The sequence below is a fragment of the Pelmatolapia mariae genome, linkage group LG7 (genome assembly GCF_036321145.2).
Source record: "Pelmatolapia mariae isolate MD_Pm_ZW linkage group LG7, Pm_UMD_F_2, whole genome shotgun sequence".
NCBI classification, from domain to species: Eukaryota; Metazoa; Chordata; class Actinopteri; order Cichliformes; family Cichlidae; genus Pelmatolapia; species Pelmatolapia mariae.
Window position 1 is genome coordinate 24,694,586 of NC_086233.1, and position 23,053 is coordinate 24,717,638.

The 23,053-nt window shown below is 41.1% G+C and overlaps 1 protein-coding gene across 3 annotated transcripts; it reads right to left on the reverse strand.

The window, feature by feature from the left end:
- Positions 1 to 3,009: 3,009 nt before the first annotated feature.
- On the reverse strand, positions 3,010 to 22,291 carry rnf34b (ring finger protein 34b). 3 transcript variants are annotated; one of them, XM_063478592.1, is made up of 8 exons: positions 22,144 to 22,291; positions 14,196 to 14,414; positions 11,780 to 12,289; positions 7,788 to 7,850; positions 7,464 to 7,665; positions 7,349 to 7,372; positions 7,110 to 7,151; positions 3,010 to 5,536 (listed from the first exon to the last, which is right to left on the reverse strand). In XM_063478592.1, exons 1-8 carry the CDS (start codon positions 22,147 to 22,149, stop codon positions 5,352 to 5,354), a joined length of 1,251 nt encoding a protein of 416 aa, XP_063334662.1. In that variant the 5' UTR covers positions 22,150 to 22,291; the 3' UTR covers positions 3,010 to 5,351. The 3 variants fall into 3 exon arrangements, with proteins under 3 accessions (XP_063334662.1, XP_063334663.1, XP_063334664.1); XM_063478593.1 differs by lacking the exon at positions 7,110 to 7,151; XM_063478594.1 differs by lacking the exons at positions 7,110 to 7,151; positions 7,349 to 7,372.
- Positions 22,292 to 23,053: the final 762 nt, after the last annotated feature.

Sequence of the window (23,053 nt, forward strand, 5' to 3'; positions counted from 1 at the left end):
CAATAACAGTGAAGCCATTCCAATCTCAAAATGTGAGGCCTTCACCAGAAACTCAGCATGAGACCAAACACACTGTATCCAGTGTAGGAGAAAAGTGAAAAGGTCAGCAGAGGGTTGTATGAAAGATTTCTGTAAAATATAAAAGTGAAAAAGGCTTTTTTTTTCTTTGTTAGCCAGAAAGTTCACTCAAAACAAAAGGAAACACATTAACACTGGTTTATTTGTAATTTTTTTTTATGATATTTTGAGTTGATCTTCTGATGTAAGTACATTGTGACCTGTCATTCAGTGATAAAGTTTCAAATTCATAAGCAATGTTCTTACTGTGCACCTATACTCTTTATAATTGTATTAAGACATTCAGAAGTTGTTGGAAGTTTTGACTGACTCATGAGTTTAGTGATTAATAGAGTTTCGTTTTCCTCTTTAAAACTCCAGATTTTTCTAAAATGAAGTCTTTTGCGTAATTTTTGAATAGCACTCCAGTCCATACAGTTCAGTGGATGGGTTTACATTTAAAATTTTATGTTTTTATTAAAAGGCCGTGTCTCCATGAAATATTTTAGTACATTACTTCAGATCTATTTATCTGTACATAACGTACACGCAAAGCCTCTTCAGAGTCGACCTTTGAGATATTAAATTCATTTTAAATACTGATGAGTGTGTGAGTTTCGTCCTTTTGGTTTAATCAGTAACAGGTTTGTATCGTATACTGGAAAGCTGGTCATGTTAGATTTACCTCTGTGTTTCACAAGTGAATATTTACCACATGCTGGCTCCTATACAGTACTGTGCAAAACTCTTGAGCCACCCCTCATTTCTTTATATTTTACTTATAAGGAGCCAGACTTTATTGAGAATTTTAAAAGTGGTCTTGAGCAATAGTTCTCCCAGGTTTCTGGAGATCTTTCAAAGTTTGATTTTGGAAATTGTCTGCTTTTTCAAAAAAGTATTTAACTCTATTGGTCCCTCTGTGCTCACTATAATCAGCACCTCGCTGTTCTCTGGTCAAGTCCCTGCTTATTTTAAGAACACTGTCATCCATCCATTTATAAAACAAAAAACAAGCTTGACCTTTCTCTTCTTAGCAATTAGAGACCAATTTTAAAATGTCATTTATTGCTAAGATTTTAGAAAAGGCTGTGGCTAAGCAGCTTACTTAGACAAATACAGTTTACTTGGCAAATTTCAATCTGGTTTTCTAGAGCTCATTCTACTAAAACTGCATTTCTTAGGCTACGTTCACACTGCAGGCGAAAGCGCATCAAATCCGATTTTTTTTTACCCTATGCGACCCATATCCGATCATGGTATGACAGTGTGAACGGCACAAATCCGATATTTTCAAATCCGATCTGAGTCACTTTCGTATGTGGTACTGAATCCGATACATATCCGATGTTTTAGAAAGCGACTGCTGTTTGAATGGTCATGTCGCATTAAATCCGTCTTTTACGTCACTGACACAAGACAGACGCCAATTATCAGCGCTGGAGAAGCGCCCGAGAAGACATCGCGAACGCTTCCTGGCCATCCAGTGTAGATGTTAGTGAAACTGTTGGGAAGACAACGTGAACATTTTATTTATACTGTATAATCTGCAGATTTTGACAGAAATCTGCAACTATTCTTTGAAGCACCGCTCCTGCAGTGTGAACGTGTCCAGTGAGATTTTGATGCAGACTGAGGCAGGAGACTGTTCTGGTCTGCTAATTTTGGACCCGATCTCTGCTTTTGATACTGCTGACCACCACATTTTGTTTTATAGGCTAAAATATTGGGTGAGTATATCTGGATCTGCTCTGGAGTGGTTCGCATCATCTGTCTGAACGAAGCTTTCCTGCTTCAGGTCCTTGTCTTCTTCCTTTAGCTATGGTGTGCCACAAGGTTCTGTACTAGGACCTTTAATATTTCTATTATATCTGGTCCCTCTTCAGCACATTTTGAGCACCTTTGAGGGCATTTGCTATATATTCCCTTGTATATCTCTTTTAAGCCCGAAGATGTTTCTAAGCTGCATGTCCTGAATAAGTGCCTAGCCTTATCCAACTTAATTTTTTCGTCATTAAGCCCCTTTTTGAGCCCCTGAGAGATTTATGCCTAGTTTATGTTGCTGATCCGACTGCAGTGGCTCCCCATTAAATTGAGAGCCCATTTCAAGATTCTGGTTCTGACTTTTACAGCCCTTCATGGACAAGGACCAGCTTACATCAGTGAACTTTTACAGCCATACATACCCTCTGAGCTTGAAATCTGTAGACTCTTTTAGGGAGCAATTAAAAACTTTCTAGATTTGCATTTAGGTAACGATTTCCTTTTTTGTGAGGGACTTGTATTTTACAGCACCTTTTAAGAAAAAGATAATTTTACTTTACTTTTTCAGTAATTTTGAGTCCAGTCCTACTCTGTAACCATTTTCACAGAAAAGTTTCTTTTTTCCATCATTTGTTCCCATTTCTTGGAAAAAAAAAATCCAAGATAACACAGTTTGACAGGCATACAAATGTATTTTTACTTCAACAGGATGTTTCCCAAACCATTGACACTATAGCTGCAATACTATCTGGAAAGTGTCTGATTAACTTAATTTTTTTGTATTGTAATGATCCCAAACACACTGCCAATGCAGTAAAAGCATACTTGGATAGAAAAACACTATCAGTCATGGATTGGCTCAAGACTTTTAAACAGTATATCAATCAGTGAGAATATCACAGTTTTATAAAATGAAAAGCAGGGTTTTACATTCTGGTTTGTAGTACTGCATTTTATTGAATCTAATAACTCTTTTTTTTATGTCTTGATTACCAAAATAAAAAGGTTGAACAGTCAAAAATATAAAGATCCAGGATTACGAGTGCTTATGATGTGCTCTCACTCTGATAATACCTTAGCTGCCCGTGAGTGACATCTTTGAGAGACAGCAGCAACAACAAACTGACAGAGTAACAGCGACTGCTACATCGCATGGTGCGAGTGAATTGGAAGCAGAAGACAACAGAAAGGTTGTAGAAAGCAAGACTATGATGCAACTTTAATAGTGAGAGACATGATCAAACTCATGTGACCATAACCAGCAGAAATACATTCTGAAAAACAGTAAATTCTTCTTCTTCTTTTTTTTTTTTTTAAACCTTTGTAATGATTAGAATTTTTAATCATGTCAACTCCAAGGTAAATGGAAAAATATACATTTAATAAAGTATCAGTAAACAACAATAAAAGCTATCTATGCAATTTACTTAACAGCGATTAAATTGCAGTTATTTTATTTACCACAGGCATACTGTACACACAGATACTTCAGTGACATCCGAGTTAACTGGATCTCGTGACAAGAACAAAATGTTTTATTTGCATAACAGGTTAAAGTAAATCAGGCTGCCTCTTACTGTGTGATGGATATTTGGAAATGACGTGGCAAAACGTCTGCGTGAGGAAGTTTCACTCAAAAAACAAAAAAACAAAAAAAGAGGAGTAGCACCTGTTACCTTCCTACGATCTGACATTAAAAAGGATGACACAAACACGTGATCAATTTGGAAATGAAACGGTATTGCTTGGTGAAAGCTATAGAAAACTAAACCAACTTTAAAATGTAGATAAATATAGGGGCTAAACTCAAGGTCCACTTAGTACTGCCTACTGGGGCGTCCAGCAGCATGTCATGGGTTTGTTTTCATTAAATGAAGCTGCTCACTTCATTCGCTCCTGTGTCGTCCTCACCTCTCAGCTCCTCCCGGCAAAGATGGGAGAGAGATTTGAGTACAGAAGCTGCCAAATGAGAAACTCTTGCTTCCATAGTGTCAGTCCTATTAGGCAACATCACTTATTTATGATATGCTGCACAGCAGGATCATTTGTCAGCCCGACTGGTTCTACTGTCCACAAAAAAATTCTCTTAGAAGCTGGTAAAATGCGAGAAGACTTAAACTGATTAACTTAGTTGTGCATTTATAGCTGTGTTACAGTTGTTGATTTAATCATCTTCTAAGTCATTCATGGATAAGTGATATGTTATCTCTTCTGCTTTTTTGTATCAGGAAACATAGTTGGTAACAACTGCTACACAATTTTGCAGTAAAATTATATTCCACTGTGTTAGAGTTACTGTAAGATGGAATAAAACTGTCTTACATGCATCCTGTCTATAATCACTGGTGGACGTGTGATATTTAGTTTAGCTCCTAAGGTACATTTAACGATGACTGTGAGGAGAAATGGACCAGTAGGAGAAAGGACGTGGGGAAATAAAATGTACACAGGAGAAGAAGGAGGCCTTTCACATGATCTCCCACCTTAAGTCATGTGACATCAAGGAACATCTCAATGGCAAATCAATGAACGATCACATTACAGAGACTGTAAAATGCAGCAAAAAGCTCTACAACAAGCTTGAAAGTGGGCCTTGAGTTCATTTTGTTGTCGATGTCTTAATAAACATTCGCACAGTAGATCTAGCAGGAATGTACACTGTGACTTAACCAACCAGCAAACTGCAGGAGTCTTGGATGAGACAACCGAGAAACGATCCTTCACACAGTAAGTGTTAACCGGCTCACGTGTGCACACTCTGTTTCCCCAAAGTTCATTTGAGTAAATGGAAAAAGAAGAATAAGGTATCACACCAAGCTTGCTGGTTATGTGATGCATATACTGTGAAACTTAACCAAATATCAACTCAAGGCATGATTTTTTTTTGGCACCCTACATGCTCCTGTGTGAGACGACCTGGTGCATAATAAATATTTTCTAAGAACACTTCTCTTTTTTATTTTTTACTTTTTTCTGATATTGCACATCCTAAAAAGAAACAAAGAAACAAACAAAACAACACTGAAGGAGAATGACACAATGCCATGTGGCATGACTGTGTAAACCATACTGACTCAAACCCTGGGATCTTATATTTTAACTGCTTCTCTTCCCCACAAATAACAAGGTGGTCCACTTCAAGTATCCGCAGGACCACCTCCTGCCCGCTCCTCTCTTGTGGGTCGAATCTAAACAGACACTGGCGAGTACAACGTGATGGCAGGGGCTTCTGCTGTGTGTTTTACAGACCAAAGACAAAGAAAATGAAAGTCCCGATGCAGCCGATACCGGTCCACCAGGGTGGAGAAAGGGGGACTGGAACATAAGTTAGTAAGGAGGGCAGGGGGCAAACCGTGGTAGGCCAGAGGCAACAGTCTGGTTTTTAAGACCGAGAAGTTGCTCACGCCTGCTGCAGCATTAGGCCCTGTGAGACGTCATGCACAGCAGTTCATTCTCAGTGATAAATTCAGGGCTCGGGCCACGCCTGAGAGCCGCACCGACATTCACCCACTCACCCACGCACACACTGAGTTTTAAGACTTGAAGACATGCACGGCCCGCACAACATACTGCCTGCAGATGGGGCACTCGCTCATCCTCTTTCCGCATTTGGTGCAAGTTACCATGTGACCACATTCCAGTAACACACAGTCGATGATGGCATCCATGCAGATGCGACACAGGTTTTCATCAGCCGCCAGCTGAGCTTTGACGCCATCTGTGGATGAGAATATATATATATATATATATAAAATAAATATTTTCAATAAGCAATCCTTCTTTGCTGTGGGCTCATAAGAGTGTATGGAGATCAGCGTTGAGGTGCACATGCAAGACAGAATAATAAGCACAAACACCATCACCAATGTTCGGCCCAATAAACTACAGCCCTACACTCCCTGTGGGTTTGAGATGTTATTTAAAATGATAAAGTACTTTGCCTAAGTAAGAAGCTTTATTGCAGATATTTATATCTACACTTCTTGTGAGGTGGAAGCTCTCCATCTCCAGCGATTAAAAATATTACCATTCATTTTATTTGGTGACAAGTTAGTTCTCGGACTAATCTAAATCCCTGCACTTTCCATGCCAAAGTAAAAAAACACAAAGAACAAAAAAACTAAACTAAAAAACTTAAAAGCATGTGGTCCTTCCTCTTCTTGGACTGAAATAGTGAAGCCAGTACTGAGGTGCTAAAAACGGGTGAAGCTCTAAAATGCCACAAGATGCTGCCATCTCATTTAAATCTGATTAAGGATTAAAGACAGGCATTATTAGGGGTATGGCAACTTTGATTGACAGGTCGATGCCAACAAGGCTTGCTTGACTGTCTTTGTGGTGTTGGTTCCTTTTGGAGCCCTGTATATTGCAAACAATATGGCCTTCTGTATGGTTAACTGAACTAGCAGACATGTCAAGAGGTCTGTGCTCTGGTTTTAGTCTAGGCTCTATTTTGAAATGTGTGTGTTAGTGCCAAATAGAGCAACATAAACCTGTCTGTACTAAATGTTTGCATGTGCAGGGCAAAATAAGGGGTTTTATTTATTTGAGATGGAGATAAAATATCGATACTAACAAAAGGAAACCGCTGAGCCGTCCTGTGACAGCTTGTGAACAGACCCATGCATAATGATGAACACATGCTGATGGTAGGCAGACAGCCTCTCCCATCAAAACCATTTAAAATCACAGCGGCAAATTGTATCAGTGCTCTGGTTTTACTAACACTTAAATGATTTCTGACTGATCAGCTGACTGGCCTAAATCTGGGTCCTGCTGCTCACATCTAGCGTGACAGGAAAAGACCAATGCAGCTGCAGCCTGGCTGCTGCCTGTGCACAGCTGACTAATAAGAGGAGCTAATGTGATCCGCAAGCCCTTCATGTCAACGAGGAAGCTTGACAATGCAATTACACCTGAAGACATGCTGCCACTGAAGCACCATGACGGCTCATCAAGAGGTAAAAGCCCTTAAAGAGGGCATTAATGACGGCACGAGAGGCTGTCCTTCAGAATAAACAGAGATGATGTACACAGGAGAAGAAGCACGAGTGACAGAATGCAGAGACACCGAACCAGGCAGGAAATAATGACTTAATAAAAAGCACCCTTGCAACATCACAACAAAGAGGAAGATGGTAAAGGACGGGGTGAGTAAAAGCAGCTGCAGCATGCCTTTACTGGTCTAGCAGATGAGTTGCAAATGCAGTATCAGTACAATGGCGATCATGGAGGAGATGGAAATAGTGTGTGATGTGGCTTTTTTTTTTTTTTTTAGAAAAACATCTTACCTCCAACTCCACTGTTGCAGAGAGGTGGAGGATATGCAACCACTATATAGTTAAGAAGGGGCAGTAACAAAGAAGATTAGTTTGGGGGAAGTGAACCTGCTCATTAATATAAAAAGTGAAGCACCAAATAAAGCAGGTTTTTTTTGCATTAAATGCTTCCTCACATAATTATAGCGCATCAGCGGCCTAAATGCAATGTTGTAATCACAGATAAATAGACATAATTAAATGTAAATTACCTGCAGTTATGTTGACATTTTCCACTAAAGCATAAGGAGAAAAAAAATGTGTTCATCAAGAAAAAAATAAAAATAGTGAAATTTGTACGAAACAATGAAAATTCAAAGTGCTCACTTGATTTCCTGTTCTGCTCGTTTTCTCTGTAGAGTCGATGCACTCGCTCCAGCAGCTCCCACTTCTCGCAGCAGCCAGAGTAATTGACAAAGTTCCTGGCGAGAATCTCTTTCAGCTGGCGGACGGACAGGTTTTCTATCGCCTCTTCGTTGTCGAGATCAGACAGCGAGGCTCTGATCCTCCTTTGTGTCGCCGGACTGACCTGCAATCCACACACAGCAGCAGAGCCGTAATCACTTACAGAGCAACAGGATAGCATTTCCTTTGACTTTAAAGATAAGGACAGTTCAACGCTGTAGATGTGCACAAAAGCGGGTCTCACACCTCTATCAGACTTTCCGTGGGCTCCAGGTTCAAGAGGGATGCTGTTGGAGTATCATCATGCTCCTGTGTGAGTGGAGACAAACAGTCAGGTTAATTTAAGTCAGATCAAACTGTCACAATGATTTTGAACTCATTAAGATCAATACCAAAGACTTCTCAGGTGTGACAATGACTGATTTTCGTAGTTTAACTCATAAGATCTAATGCACATCCCATATTAGTCATTTTCCCTGTGTAAAAACACTTTAAAAATCTCAGGTATATAATGCACATTCATGCTCCTCCCTGAGCCTGGTTCTGCTGGAGGTTTCTTCCTGTTATAAGTGAGTTTTTCCTTCCCACTGTTGCCAAAAGCTAGTTCAAAGGGGGCCATCTGATTACTGGAGTTCTCTCAGTATTATTGTAGGGTCTTTACCTTACAATATAAAGCGCCTTGAGTTCGACTGTTGTGTTGGTGCTACATAAATAAAACTGAATTGAAGTTATATACATGACTTTTTGTTAGAACAACCTATTCTTTCAGAATACATGTGCTACAACACTATTGAATGAATGCATAAAATGTTACATCACAATAAAAGGTTCTCTACAAGAACCACTCGGTTATTGCAGTTAAAAAAAAAAAAAAAAGAAAAAAAAAAAGGACACTGCAGAGATAAACATTACATACTTTGCCATTTTACTTAGACCTCTTTTGGTTAAAGTAACCAATGTGGAACCTTTATGGAGTTCTAAGGCAGAAAGCATAATAAAATAAATCGTTCCTCCTCTGTGTGACAAGGTTTCATCATTGCCACGATAAAAGAAATTACTTTACCGCTATCTGTGACTTTAACTGCTCAGATAGCCAATGAATGAACAGAGATGTTTAAACACTGTCACAGCTCCTCTTAGCTCAGCAGTTAAATATTCTCTTTGAAGGTGGAGGTCAGGAATTTGCTGTATTTAATAAGAGAATAAAAGGAGCTACAGAAGAGTTTAGGCTCTGTTTTGTGTAGCTCTGTGTTATCACTGCTGATATTGCCCTCTTTGTTCTTTTATCTGTGTGACAAAACAAACTCATGAGGCACTGAAATAAGCTCTAATTGATACCACTGAGTTCAGCGCCTCTCCTTCTAGACCATAAAAACTAAACTCCCTCTCTCTGCTCCAGCACATTCCTGCAGACCATCGTCTTTCTTGAATAAAGACGTGTTAATAATGAATCCATCAGCAGCGCTGCTAGGTGCCTAACGCTTTGTGCAGACATCGTGCTTTTGCTCAACGGCACTCCTCAGAGACACAAACATGAGCTGCAGTCTCGACTCTCACAGAGAGCTGAACCTCAGTGGAACACATGAATGATGTTAGATTTTATTCAACCATCAAAATGACATAAAAGTACTAGAAAGCACTTGAATTAACCAGCAAGGCTGCAGAAGCACAAGCAGAAACAATATTATTATAGTAAGACAAAATGTTCAGAAGGCTTTTGTGTACAACAAAAGATAGGGCTAGATATTTTTTATTTTGGCTCTGCACAGGAGGATTTCCTTGAAATGTGTCAGGTTCCATCACATGCTTACTGATTCATAGATTTGATACCAAATGTTAGCAAAAAATGTCCAGACATTTTCAAGGGCCATAACCTCCTGGACGGATGCCGATATCGTCATATCTCATGCTAGAGAGCTACAAATGTCAAGGTAATTTAAAAGAGAAATTACGGCATCTTGTCAAACAAATAGGCTTCTGGTTTTGACATTATATTGTGACAAAACTTAAGATTATCCTGCAATCCTGTCAATCATCCTGTGCACTGAAATGTTAAATCTCAAAGCAACTGATCCAATTTCCTCCCCCTTTCTTTGATATTCAGTGTATTTTCCAGCTCCAGTCTGAAAAGTGACACCAATATCCCCCAAACATCGCCTCAGAGAAAATGGGTTATTCATCAAAAGCAACGATGTGTACGGTCCTTTTCTTTGTGAAAATGGTTGAAGTGGTATCAACTCGAGAGTTTGAATATCTAAGTAAGCATGAAAATCTTACTCAGTTCATGCAGTGGCTTTGCATTATCACACAAAAAACTGCATCACCCAAAAAGGTATTTCACTGCAATTTGTAGTTTCAAAAGCTAAAGCTAATAGATGTCAACCACTAATCAATCACAAAGCAGAGCCCTGAGCAAAGTGGACACTGTCATTTAAAAAAACCCCCAAAACAAACAAAAGCAGACACCACACTAGGGACATTATCTTGTTTGTTTCAAGTCAGTCACAAAGTACATCACAAAGTACATTTTTTTTTTTTAAACTCCAGCAGACTCTCAAGCTTACAACACCAGCAACATTTTATCTTCAGTATGACACCTGAGACTCTTTAGGAAAGTATAATTTTCCTATGGATGTCTGTAAACAGGAATTATTTCACAACCCCACAGATCTTAACATTATGTCTGCAACATGCAGGATTTGTGGGGCTTGTCCTACTGAAATGGTGCCAACTCCAGCACCGGGCATCCTTGTCACTCATTGGTCCTTCTGCTGGAGCAGAAATAGAGACTCCACTGTAGCCCATCTGCTTCAAGTTTTGATGTGTTGCATGCTCAGAGATGCTCTTCTGCATACCTTTGTTTTAACTAGTGGTTACTTGACTTACATTTGCCTTCGTATCAGGCTATTCTACTCTGACCTCTGTCATCTTCTTGCCCAGAGGTTTGCAGATTCTTGGATATTTTCTCTATTTCAGACAATTCTCCGTAAACCGTAGAAATGATTGTGCAGGAAAATCCGAGCAGTTTCTGACATGCTCAGCTCGCCATTCTGATGCTCTGTTTGAACTTGAGCAGGCTGTCAACCTTGTCTAAAGGCCTAAATGCACTGATTTGCTGTCATGTGATTTGCTGATATTCAAACAGCAAAAATCAGATGTACCTAAAAAGTGACTGTGTCTTTATGTTAATTCACTGAGCTTTTGTAACAATACGTGGAGGTTTCATCTGCCACCAAACTTTTATTGGCAGTGATGTCTGTTAATTCTCAGTTGATTTTAATGATGAGGTATATTTTAGGAAGACCACGGCACAAATATATCTGGTACATACGTTAGATCAGTTCAGACCTCACCCCCCAAAAAGCCCCATATCCTACATATGTCTAGTCTGAGAGTGCAGTTTGGGGTGATCTAGTTGGACCGCCCAAATTTTGACAGATTGTTTTCTCAATAATTCATGAAGTTAGCACAAATGTCTCAGATGACTTGTGCTTTCTTGTGTGACTGTCTTTGTAGTATTTGTGTCAAAATTTGGTGGTAAGAAATTTAAAGTGCCACAAACTAAAATTTGCACAGTGCCCATCCCATGAAGAGATGAGAGGAGGAGTGTACAGTGGTGTTTCTGCTGTTTGGTTGCAGCTGTGACGCTGTGGGGAATTCTCAACCTGTCTCCTGTTACATAACAGGCTCAGTCCATGTAACAGAACTAAAAAAAGGCAAAGGGCTTAATCTGCCTCGCTGGCTGGTCTGAGGGCTTTGCACTTACACATAGAGCTAGCACACATAGCTAACACAGCTGTTTTCAGCTGTCACATGGATATTTTGCTGAACACTGCACCAGTACTAAGGAGGAGAGTTAACCTTTTTTCCCTTCAATGGAGTAGATTTTTCATTCATAACAAAGCAACAAGACCAGAAAACAAAACAAAACACAGAAGGCAGCACAAAGGAGTAAAGCATGAAATCAAATGAAACAGACATCTAAGCCCTCTATGCACACGAGAGTGCTTGTTTGTTAGAGAGTTAAAAAGAGAAGAAGTTAAAACAGCCAGTCTGAAACTTAATATGTTGATTTCACCTCTGAAATTAATTATCTGGGACAGAATGAGGACAGATGTGAAGGAAGTATGGCGGATGTAAATCAGGGAATGATGCTTGTGCACGTGCGGCTGCCAGGATGCTCGTTGTTAGGATGCTGACACACTCTGAATGAAAGCGGTGTGTTTGTGAGCACAGACCTGGCTGGTGGTCCCTGAGCTGTCACTTGGGCTGAGCACGTCTCCCTGAGAGGCGGACAGGACCGACTGTTCAGAGGTGGAGCGCGTCGCGGAAGGGGGCGAGGCAGCACGTGAGTGCGGGAGCGAGTGCAGGCTGTCTGTGTCATCTCCCCCTTCATCTTCCTCCTCTTCTTCTTCCTCCTCCTCCTCCTCCTCCTCCTCCTCTTCATGTGTATCCTCCTCCTCCTCCTCCTCCTCCTCTTCATCCTCCTCCATCACCGGTCTCGGGGTCTGCCTTGCGCCCTGGTGACAGAGCACCAGGTCCACCAGGTCCTCCTTCTCCCTGCATGTGTCGGTCGGGATGTTGCGCAGCAGCAGATACTGGCGCAGGTCCTTCACCCTGAGCTGCATGAGCCGAGGCCGCTGGAAGGCCGTGCCGCGCAGGAGGTGGCAGGTCGTGCAGCAGCGCAGGTTCTCCTGCAGCACCGAGCACAGAGCGCAGAAGCTCTTCTTACAGTCACAGCAGATGTGCTGCAGGGGGAGGAGAGATTGAAAGACAGATGTGATGTGATCAGTTATTCTTTCTCTTCTGACTGACGCAAACAAACTTGTTCTTGAAGTTATTCTTTTTCAGCAACATAAGGGTGATGATGTCTGGCCTGTTAACTTATAAACTCTTCACCATTTATGCCACTTTAAAAACAAACAAACAAACAAACAAACAAACAAACAAGGGAAACACCTTCTGAAAGAAATCTAATCAGATTAGACCTCTGAAAAATAGGCAAAGTTTAGCTTTTGACAGACATTCCTTTTAATCAGTACTGAGTGCAGCCATGTCCCCATATAGCCACTTATTTAAATACTGCATGCAGGAGTCGCCCTGACAAAGAGAAACCTTAATAACCACAAACACAGAGTCCCATCTGAAACAGTGCCCAGTCATTTCTAGGAAAGAGAGTCCAGAAAAGAGACGTAAACCATCTGTAGCTCCTGGTGATGTTTGACATTTAACAGGCTTAACACTGTCTCCTGATACAGAGCCTCTGAGTAGATTGACACTTCAAATGGGCAGGAAAGCGGGTCGGCCACGGCTGTAAACATTTTCTTATCGCTTGTGCACAAATGTGCTCCTGGTCCACAAGAAGCACATTTGCACCGTAACAGATACTTTGCTTCAATCAGTTGTTGTTAATCCCCCAGCAGGTTTTTTTCCCCCTTCTTTTTATAAAGATACTATAAAAATACCACACTGACAGTGAAATGGAAGTCAACCCGGCATCTGTGAAGCTGCGTGGAAAGAGGAAGAGTTTTAATCAGTCCGTCTGACTGCCAGGCAGATAAAACTCTGCCATGTTAACATGTTGAGCTGTGCAGAGACCCTGGAAAGGTACGGCGCACATTCTAACACAACCACGTAAGCTGTTTAGCAGAGTCCTCTTAAAAATAGTTTTACTCTAAAACAGCACGTTTGCTGCAGAAACCAGCGAATAAATATACATTAGAGGAATAAATACTATGAAATGTTCAAAAATCTGAAGTTTTAGAGTTTCGAGACGTCAAAAAGAGACAAGCCCGTGAGTTCTCAATGGCTACGTTTACGTGGAGGCTAATATTCACATTATGAAAAGTTTAAAAGTAGGAAAAGAATACAATTGCCTCATCATGCACAGCTTGAGCTTTTCTTTAAAGGATTTCTGTCAATAGTGCAAAACAATGTTCTTGACTTGCACCAAAATGGGATAGATATACAAGTATCAAAGACCAGTCTGAATAATATTACTCTTCACTAACAGGGACCAATTAGATTGACAACGTTTCTTGTAAGAGAACGGCTGCTGTAACAAAGATGGATCTATGCCTAAGACTGTGGTTTGGGGAAGGCCTCGGTGAGGACTGGTGGAGGCACCCCAGAGCTGGGCAGATCTCCATGTACTAATGAGAACTGAGGAGAAAATGAAAATGAGAACAGAAGAGTGAAAATTTGGCCTTGCTCCTTAAATTAAAAGGTAACTCAAATTAATGATTGCGCTGATTAAGAAAAGCAACATAGACCCTTTAAAAATAGTAAAGAATTACATCATTTATTATGGATTGAATATAATATTGTATGTATAAATCTTATAGGTTATTTGGTTTATATTAAAATATAATAATAAATAGGATTTTAAGGTTGAGAAACTTCTAAATGTTTAGGATGCGTTTTCCTGAATGCACAAGGAAGGAAAAGTCGCTGCTCACAACCGCACAGAATGATTACAAGGCTGAAAAAAGGTGTGTTAAATGTTAAGTGTGAGGGATTACTTTGCACCTTTGCAGTCTCTGCGAGTTCATTTTTATATAGCACTGGCATGATGTGACTCTCTCGCCCTACGGCAGCTGGCATAGGCTCCACTTCCTGCTTTGTCACATCTCACTCGCTGACATCCATGTTTACCTTGCGTCTGAAGACCGAGAAGGCCAGTCCGCAGGCCTTGCACAGCTGCCCGGCGCTCCCTGAGCTGGTGGGGGGGTAGGTGGAGTACCCAGCACTGGGGGCGAAGCGAAAGGGCCCCGCGCCTGCTCCAAACCCCGGCTGCTGGGCCCGCACCGTGCCCGTGCCCATCACCTCGTTCAACAGCCCGCAGCATGACGCCCACATGGACGATGCTCCTGCCTATAACAACACAGACAGAAATACACCCACATGACTTAGATATGACTTTTAGAGACATCTAGTACAGAAGTTTATACAGTACTTAAGTATTATCATCGATGAAATTAATGACTTTTGAGGATGACAATATATTTTAAATTCTTTTTCAGGCAAATGTAATAATGTAATAATAAAAACATTTTTGTTTGTGCCCTTCTGTTGGCAGAGTCGCATGAAAGACAAGAGGAGCTAAAATGGTTAGTTTTGGGGATTGGATGAACTGAGGGGCTGCACTTAGGTCAGTAGGGTGAATAAGGATTATTTTGACCTGTAAATCAATCGAACCCCCCGATAGAAACAGAAATATGGAGCTAGGGAAGAGCAGAACAGCACTTAGGTCTTTTAACTTACTTTCAAATGACTGAAAAATAGAACCCATGTTGTAGAAACAGCATTAACATTGGAGCAGATAAAGATAGAGCCAACTTTAATTACTTTAAAACTACACCTCTGGGTAGCTTGTGAAGATTAATTAAGTATGATCTTATCTTAATACATCATAACGCCATAATTTCTTTCCTAATTATAGTTACTGTACTATTAATTAGAACCTACAAAGTTATGAAACAAATAAAGATAAAGTACAATATTGCATAAAGACCCATATAAAATATCAAACTACAGTACAACACTTGAGTAATACACTGTGCTCAGGGGAGATCAATGACCGGAAAGAGAGAGAGAGAGAAGCACATTATTGAGAGTGCTCCTGCAGGTCAGAGATAATTAGAAAGAAGACGTCTCAAAAATATATTAATGACATTTTTTGCAACAGCGCTGTGGCTTAAATTTATAAATTTAATTTATTTTGAGCCACGTTAAAAGAGTCCAAGCCATAAAACTGCTATTCTTGTGTGGCTCAAATGGGAAGAGGTGGATGTAAATACATACTCTAAATGTCCCGAGGTAGCTTCCAGACTTAAGTTGGTATATGTAAAATTAAAGCAAATGCCCCACGCAGAAAGAATAAATCGGATGTGTCTGCAGATCTCAAAAACGGCCCAGAGACGGGGAGCAAAGATGGTGCGATGGGAGCTACGGCTCCTTGGAGCATACTGATGCGGGGAGGAAGGAGGGGGGAGGACAGCGAGGAGAGAATATGTCTTCTGTTGTTCCCCAGCCTGCTGAATGAGCTGACATGAGCATAATGTAAGCCCTCTTTGGTTCATGGCTCCAAAGGAAAAACAAAGGAATTCACGGGATCCTGCCACATCTTTTCTTAAGACAGCCCTCTGCTCCGACTTGTCACAAACACCCTGTGATCTGACTTCACCCATCTGCTTAGGGATGGCATTATGTAATCTTAGGAAAGACGCACTAAATGTGGACTCGGGACGCGGAGGGGAAAAGTCTACTTCCACCGGCTCCACAGTTCAAATCATTAACTAATCTCATTAATTGAATGAATGACTGTTTCCGGTGGGCACCATTAATCTTTCTGTCTCCCTGCCTGCATGTCTGTTTGTCTGTCATTAAATTAATGAATAACAATTTTGCCCGATTTCAATTCATATTTTTTAGGCTACTACTTAATTCACATGGCATCAACTGGTTCATTATTTTTCAGTTAACTGATAAATTGTTTAGCCTGTAAAATGAAGTATGGAGGAAAATGTCTTCCTCCATTACTCTCGGCCCGAGGTGATATTTTGAAGAGATTGTTTCGTCTTTCCGAAACCCTGGAAGTTTTCCTTTTACAGTGATACAAACACCCCCCTCCCATTCCCGCATGGGTATAGATTCCAGGGAGTTGTGCTCCTCAGAGATTCTGCTCCATATGGTCCATATTGACATGATACGTTAGCATCATGCAGCTGCTGCACATCCATGATGTGAATCTCGGTTCCACCACATCCCCAAGGTGCTCTATTGGATTGAGATCTGATGACTGTGGAAGGCCATTTGAGTACATCATTACACCAGGACCAGCCCGAATCCTTGAATGCATGGCTCGCAGTTGTTTATGCCGAATTATCTCCAATTTTCCTTTTCTTAGCTGACAGGAGTGGCACCCGGCGTGGTCTTCTGCTGCTGTAGCCCATCTGCTTCAACGCTTCACTTGTTGTGTGTCCAGAGATGGTCTTCTGTGGACCTTGATTGTAACAAGAGGTTATTTGGGGTTTTTTCCCCCTTCCTATCAACTCAAAGCAGTCTGGACATTCTCCTCTGACATCAACAACATATTCTAGCCCAGAGAACAATTGCTCACTGGATATTTTCTCTTTTATCAGACCAGTCTCTGTAAACCTGAGAGGTAGTTGTGAGGAAAAATCCCCGTATATCAGCAGTTTCTACAATACTCTGGAACCAACAACCACGCCATGTTCAGTCACTTTAATCGTGTTTTTTCCTCATCCTGATGCTCCAGCAGGTTCTCCTGACCATGTCAAAATCTGCCGAGTTGCTGTCAGGTGACTGGATGAATCACATATTGTAGAAAAATGTAAAAAAACATAAACTAAAAATAAACAACAGATTTTGAAATTTTCTGATTGTCAAACCTGTTGTAGAGGATGACCCCAGATGCCTCACTCACTGTCTCCTTCTCAATACTTAAACAAACCATACATCCACGCATTATTAAGATATCTACCTGGCTACCAATCCACCAGTATATTATGTTATATTAATGAAATAAATATCTATAAACATATATAAAAAAAACCACTATATAATAAAAGTACATTTTTAATTTTATTATATAGGTTTTATTTGTTTTTTATAGATGGCTGCTTATCCTTGGTACATTCCCCCACAAGCTGCTCACTTTATCCAGATATATTTATGTAGAGTTACACTAAATCTTGTATTACTCGCCTGTGGCACAAACTTGACCCTGTGGTTAGCTGCTAAGAAGTCTCCGGTTAGATAAAACCTCGGAATGAAGCCACTAAAAGGAATTTTACTGCATTCTCTGGGATGAGGAGCTACTGCAGCCTGGCCATGAAAACAGTCTTATTTGGCTTTAAGCCAGCAGCACGAGTTCCCCGTGTCACTTCAATTAGCACACTGCGAGCTCTGTAGGCAGGGAGTCCTGAATAAACAAGTGACAAGTGCAAACATCACATGTAGGGCAGTGTTTAGGTTTTTTTTTTGTGCTTTGTTTTGTTTGTTTTATCTTCACTCAACAGTCTGTTAACTTGAATAATACCTCTGGGGATACTGTACTGTGCATTTTTATCATTCCTGTCACATTTCTGACACTGCTGCTGGGGTTCAGCCATCACACTGACTAGCCCCTACACACAAGCTTAAAGTGTGAAAGTAGCAAAATCTAACAGAGGCATGGATTTAAATAGAAAAACCCACAGGGGAGAGCCTTGTGTGGCCAAACAGCTAGCCGACCTCATAAAATGAGCCTAGAAGATCAAAACTTAAAAACTGCCCAAGCATCCACAAGTGCAACCAGGATGAGAACCTAGATGAGGCTTAAATGGGTCACTGACAGACTGACGCAAACTGGAGAAATGAGTCACATACTGAGATAGACGATTTTAACCTTGCTTCAAACTGTACTGGGTGACTTTTGATAGCGTTTGTGCATGACTTTCTGAACTACTAAACATCAAATGAAGAAACCGTCTCTCAAACAAAAGATCTTCTCTTTCTCTGGACGTGGATATGTAATAGTAAGCAAACACGCTGACCCCACAGGGAAACAGAGAGCACAGGAGAGCAGCAAAGCGGCAGCAGAGACTCTCACGCAGAGCTGAAATTACATAAGTGCACATGAATTGGACTATATAACTAACATAAATGACTTTGTTTTACTTGGAGCACTGGCTGATCGCTCTGACACTGCTTTTACTTTTATTTTCTGTCTTTATGACTGACATTTTGGATATAGACTAACATGCATCAAGCCAGCTACAAAAACAACACGAGGATGGGGTTCTAATAAAATTACTCAAGTTGCACTATGGGAAATGTAGGAATTGAATAATAATAATGGAATTCAGCTTAGAAGGAAAATAAACTTTAAATATTTTAAATGGGAGTGCTTCAGTGCTTTACTGGTGTATTGCAGTGCCCTGATAGCATAATTTGATTATCGATGGTGACCTTTGTTGATGTCACGTCCTCATCCCTCTTCCTTTACCTTTTCCCCCTTGCAGGAAACACAACTGCAAAACTTAAGATGTATTTTAAGTGTCTGCAGGACTCGGAAAGCACTGACGCACGTTGCATTGTTGAATTAAGTCATCAGCTGGGTCTTGGCTTCTTGTAGTAGTACTCAATGTGAACCTCTGAATGATGTTTGTGGTAATGTAAGCATAAGGCTTTGATAAACAGAGGGAAATCTGTAAAAGTGGATATTATTCTTCTGTTAAAGGAGTGAAATCTAAACAAAAAAACCCCCAAAGTACTCTGGCTACATCTGTCTAAATGATACAAATGACACCTGGGGCTGACTTCTGCATTTCTCACGCACATGTGGACCAACCAGAGACTATTATGAGGACTTTTGAGAGAAGACTGTGCACTGTCATACATTTTATTGAAGGGGCCTTCAACGCTAATCTTCCATCATCCACCGCCTCTCTCCCGCCTTTTCATTTCCTTTCTCTCTCCTGAATCTCTCTCAGTTTTTTTCCCCCCTCTTGTATCAACTGCAAATGTCACTCACACTGTGAAAAGTGAATTCAGCTGGCTGCCTGTTTATACCGGAGATAATAGTTTCAGAAAAAAAACAAAAACAACTAATTGATTTAACGCCTTTAGACATTTGTCTGAAGATGATGGGGCTAAATGTGATATTTTTCCATTTAAATTATGACACAAATACAGTCAGTGATGTCTGCTGGAGGATGCAGATGTCAAAGTCTGGAGAAATATGCATGTGCAAATCAAACTGCTACAGGCAAAGTTGGATTTGTGTGTACAAAATGTGAAATTGACAAAGTCTACTCTGAAGGCAAAGGACGACTTGGCTGGATTTAGCCCTGGAAACAGATGCCGAGTCCTGCAGTCCTGCAATATAAAAACTATCATGAAATATCACCAGGAATCTCGTGCACCCCTTCGATTCTTTATAGCTTCAGTCAGTTTAGTCCCATTTGGAACAAAGGGTGATCCACTGGAAGCAGGGATTTGTGACTATTTACTCCCACCATGCCCAGTATGGGCTTCGAGATGGCCGTGAAAACGAGAATTTTTAAATGCAAAATAAAGAAACAAAAAAAAAAGAAAAGAAAAAGCCAACCACTTAAGTCAGAGGTTTAACTCTGAATAAAATGGCACTGGCAGCACAGACTGTACAGCAGTCTTTCCCGTTTTGAGACGCATGCTTACACAACCCAGCGCCGTCCCGTCCACAGGGGCAGAAAAGCTGCTTTTCAATTTAAACCAGATTAGTCAATAAAACGTCACATCCATTTTGCTTTCCCGGGACACAGCGAGTGATGATGTGCCTCGGGAAAATTAACTTCACAGAGTTAAGCCGTCTGTTTTCTTATCTGCCACAATATTGCGATAAACAGGAGAGGAGGGAGGAAGGGAGGCATTAAAAAAGAAAAAAAAAAGGTCTTAGTTGAATATCTGCAAAAAAAAATAAAAAATAAAAAATAAAAATAAATAATGATTATCAGAACAGCCTTTCAGTCAAAAATCACGTCCTCTGTGATTTCAACCTGAACCCCAGCTCACTTATTCTCCAAAAAAAGCTTCTATTTTACGAGGACGGGCCTTGCACATAAAACCAAGTTAGTTAAAAGCAACCATTAAGAGCTACAAATGCACCGATATATCAGCCAAACGTCAATATCGTCCCTGTTCGCTGCCATCAACCTGCCAGCAAATGGGATGACATTTATTGATGACTCTGGCCAAAATGTCTTTTCTGCCGTGTCACATAAATTCTGCGCCTGCTTAATGTTTGAAGATAGTGATATGATGGGAGTTTTTTCATAATGAGGTCCTTGTTTTCTTAGCACACAGGAGGAAAACTGCAAAAACAAACAACTTCTTTGGTAATCAGCCAAATGGTTATTTTAAGCATCAGAATTGGCTCACAAGTTCAAGATGGGTGCATCACCACTAATTGCAGCTATAGAAAAAATATTTCCCTTTTTACCCACTGAGAACCAAATGAGAAGCTACAATAACAGTGATGAATCCAAATCTAAGCAGAAGAGCAGCATAGCTCCAAAACAAGAAAAAAGGGGGATTAGTGAAAGAAAACCTACATAACACAAATAAACATCAAATATTATAATAATCCAGCAATCTTTAGAGACTTGACTGTAAAAATTTGGCAGGCAAAACCTAAATAATCATTTTTAAAAAACCCTCCTCAACACACTGCAGCCTAAAACGTGCAGGAAAACAGACGACGGGGTGATGGGCCAACACATGTTCAACATTTACAAGAAATGCTGCAAAGTGAGAAAATGTGACCATACACACAAACCACGCACGAAGCTAAAACGCCCTTCTGTTTAAATGTTTCAGTGGCATGTTTCAGAAAATGTTCCATCTGCTGAAATCCCTGCAGCATTTCAGTGCTGATGCTTCCATAAGTTTGCTTTGTCTATTTCAGTGTGTTGGGCCACTTCGGGGTGACTAAAGAAACAGCCTGACCTGGCACAAAGAACATATCATTTCACTATGGATTGTAGGAAAAGGATTTCACAGAAAAAAAGAGACACGCCAATCCAAAGCAGTGCTTTAGTGAGGAGTTAAAAAGCTATGTATTTGGTTATTTTGCACCTCTGGAATTAAGAGAGGCTTTATTCATAAAAAGGGGGACATTTCCCTTTTAAGGTAATCACTGATGCATGCGATGAGCTTTAAAAAAAAATCATCCAGTCAGCTTTAACTGTAACAGATGACTAAGTGTCAACTGCCACCGACAGCAGCACAGTTTTCGTACTGTGTACACTCACGTTCCTTGATGCTGCTGCTGTTTAATGGTGATAATGAAGATAGGACTGGTTGTAGCCCTGCCTTCACTTCACCTTTCACACCGACTGCCACCAGAAACCTGCCACCACCAGAGGACCAATGACATCATCGCTGTAGTCTTCATCATTATCTGTCCTAAGCTGCCAGACAGCTTCATCACCTTTCCTTCCTGTGCTGCAGCCTGTAGCTGCTACAGCACAGGCGCACACAAACAAACACACGCATATAAACAAGCGCACACTGAGAGGAAGGAGACTCCTGCACAGCCTGACACAGCTTGGACCTGAGAGGTGACCCTCTCGGTATCCCGAGACGTCTCCCGAACATCCCCACGCTCTCTCACTCACCGGCCGCAGTGTCTCTATCTCGTTAGAGCGGATTAAAGCCTGACGATGAATGGACGTCGCTCTGGCCACTTTAGTCCACTGAACTAGCACTCTGGGGTCAAAGCAGGCTCATTAAAAGGCTACACACTGTACCCAGTGTTTATCAGGACGGCTGGAGACGTGGGGAAAGCATTCCCAGGCTTGCAGGAAAATAATGGAAACCCCAGACTGTCAGGCGCTGGAATGACAGCGGCGAGTAATGAAATGTGATGACAAGTTAAAAATTAAAGAGTGTCTGCAGCGTTCAAGCCTGTTGATACAACAGCACACAAATGAAATTAACTGGCATTAGGATGGGGATATTCCCTGCTTCTCGATGCAGCACCCCGTGCACATCACGGCACCGCATGAGCCTCGTTAACAATCCAAATCACAAACGAGCTGCAGAAACAGGCACATACCTTCATTGCACCTCTCGTCTGAGGAATTTGCCGAGTAATGTCAGAACGACGACCATTGCAAGTGCACAGGGAATCAAACCATTACGTCTTCCCTCTCTCCGGCTACCAGTGTGTGTGGAGTAAGCATAACGTAATGGCCAAGAGAGCCACAGCCAATCACAAAGAGTACACGGGCGCTGGTATCTTTAGCAGCCAATCCGCCCCGACACGTCACCGGAGTAGGCGTTCACGCTTGTGCGTAAGGACGGATCTGAGCGTGCCAGACAAATCACGCTATTTTTTCTCCTCAGCGTTGGTTTATTCTGGTGACTTAGCAGCAATAAGCATTTTAGTAAGGTGCTCAGCTATAACAGCCCTCACACAAATTTGGTGCCTTTCACAATGAAAACTCCTTGAAATCGCAAAAATAACACATCAGCTTGAAGGGGTCGTGTCTGCAGGAAGAGGTGATTTCAAAACTAAGCTTATCTTCCGCACCAGCACACGCTGTGTTATTTCTGTCTGTTTGTACCAAAACTAAATGCGTTTACAGTCTTATTTACAGGCACATTTAGCCTCTCTCTGTGTGTGCGCGCGTGTGCGTCTGTGTGCGCACAAGGATATCGTCTGCAGTAAGAAGATTAGAGGGGTTTTCTTTCTTCACATAGACAGTACCTGCTGAAAGCCCGCAGGGGGCAGCAGATAGCCTTCAGTGAGTTATTATCGTTCAGACACAAGGAAGCCGCAGGCAGGAAGGATGCTCCCGATGTTCTTAGTGTGTAATATTACGAAATCATACAGAAAATATGCGTCTTTGAAATACGCGCAGCTGCTGCAGCAGTGGTGCAGGAGAGAAAAAGTGCATCTGAGGTAACTACACAAGACGCATTGTTGTGTGTGAAGTGAGTACAGTGCTGACTCTCTTTAAATT

What these genes read in the sequence shown, in the direction of transcription:
- rnf34b (XM_063478592.1), bottom strand. An exon ending in TCTCGGTCTTCAGACGCAAG is followed by an intron (nt 12,290 to 14,195) that starts GTAAACATGGAT and finishes CTCCCCCTGCAG; the next exon opens with CACATCTGCTGTGACTGTAA. An exon ending in AAATGTCAACATAACTGCAG is followed by an intron (nt 7,152 to 7,348) that starts GTAATTTACATT and finishes TTAACTATATAG; the next exon opens with TGGTTGCATATCCTCCACCT.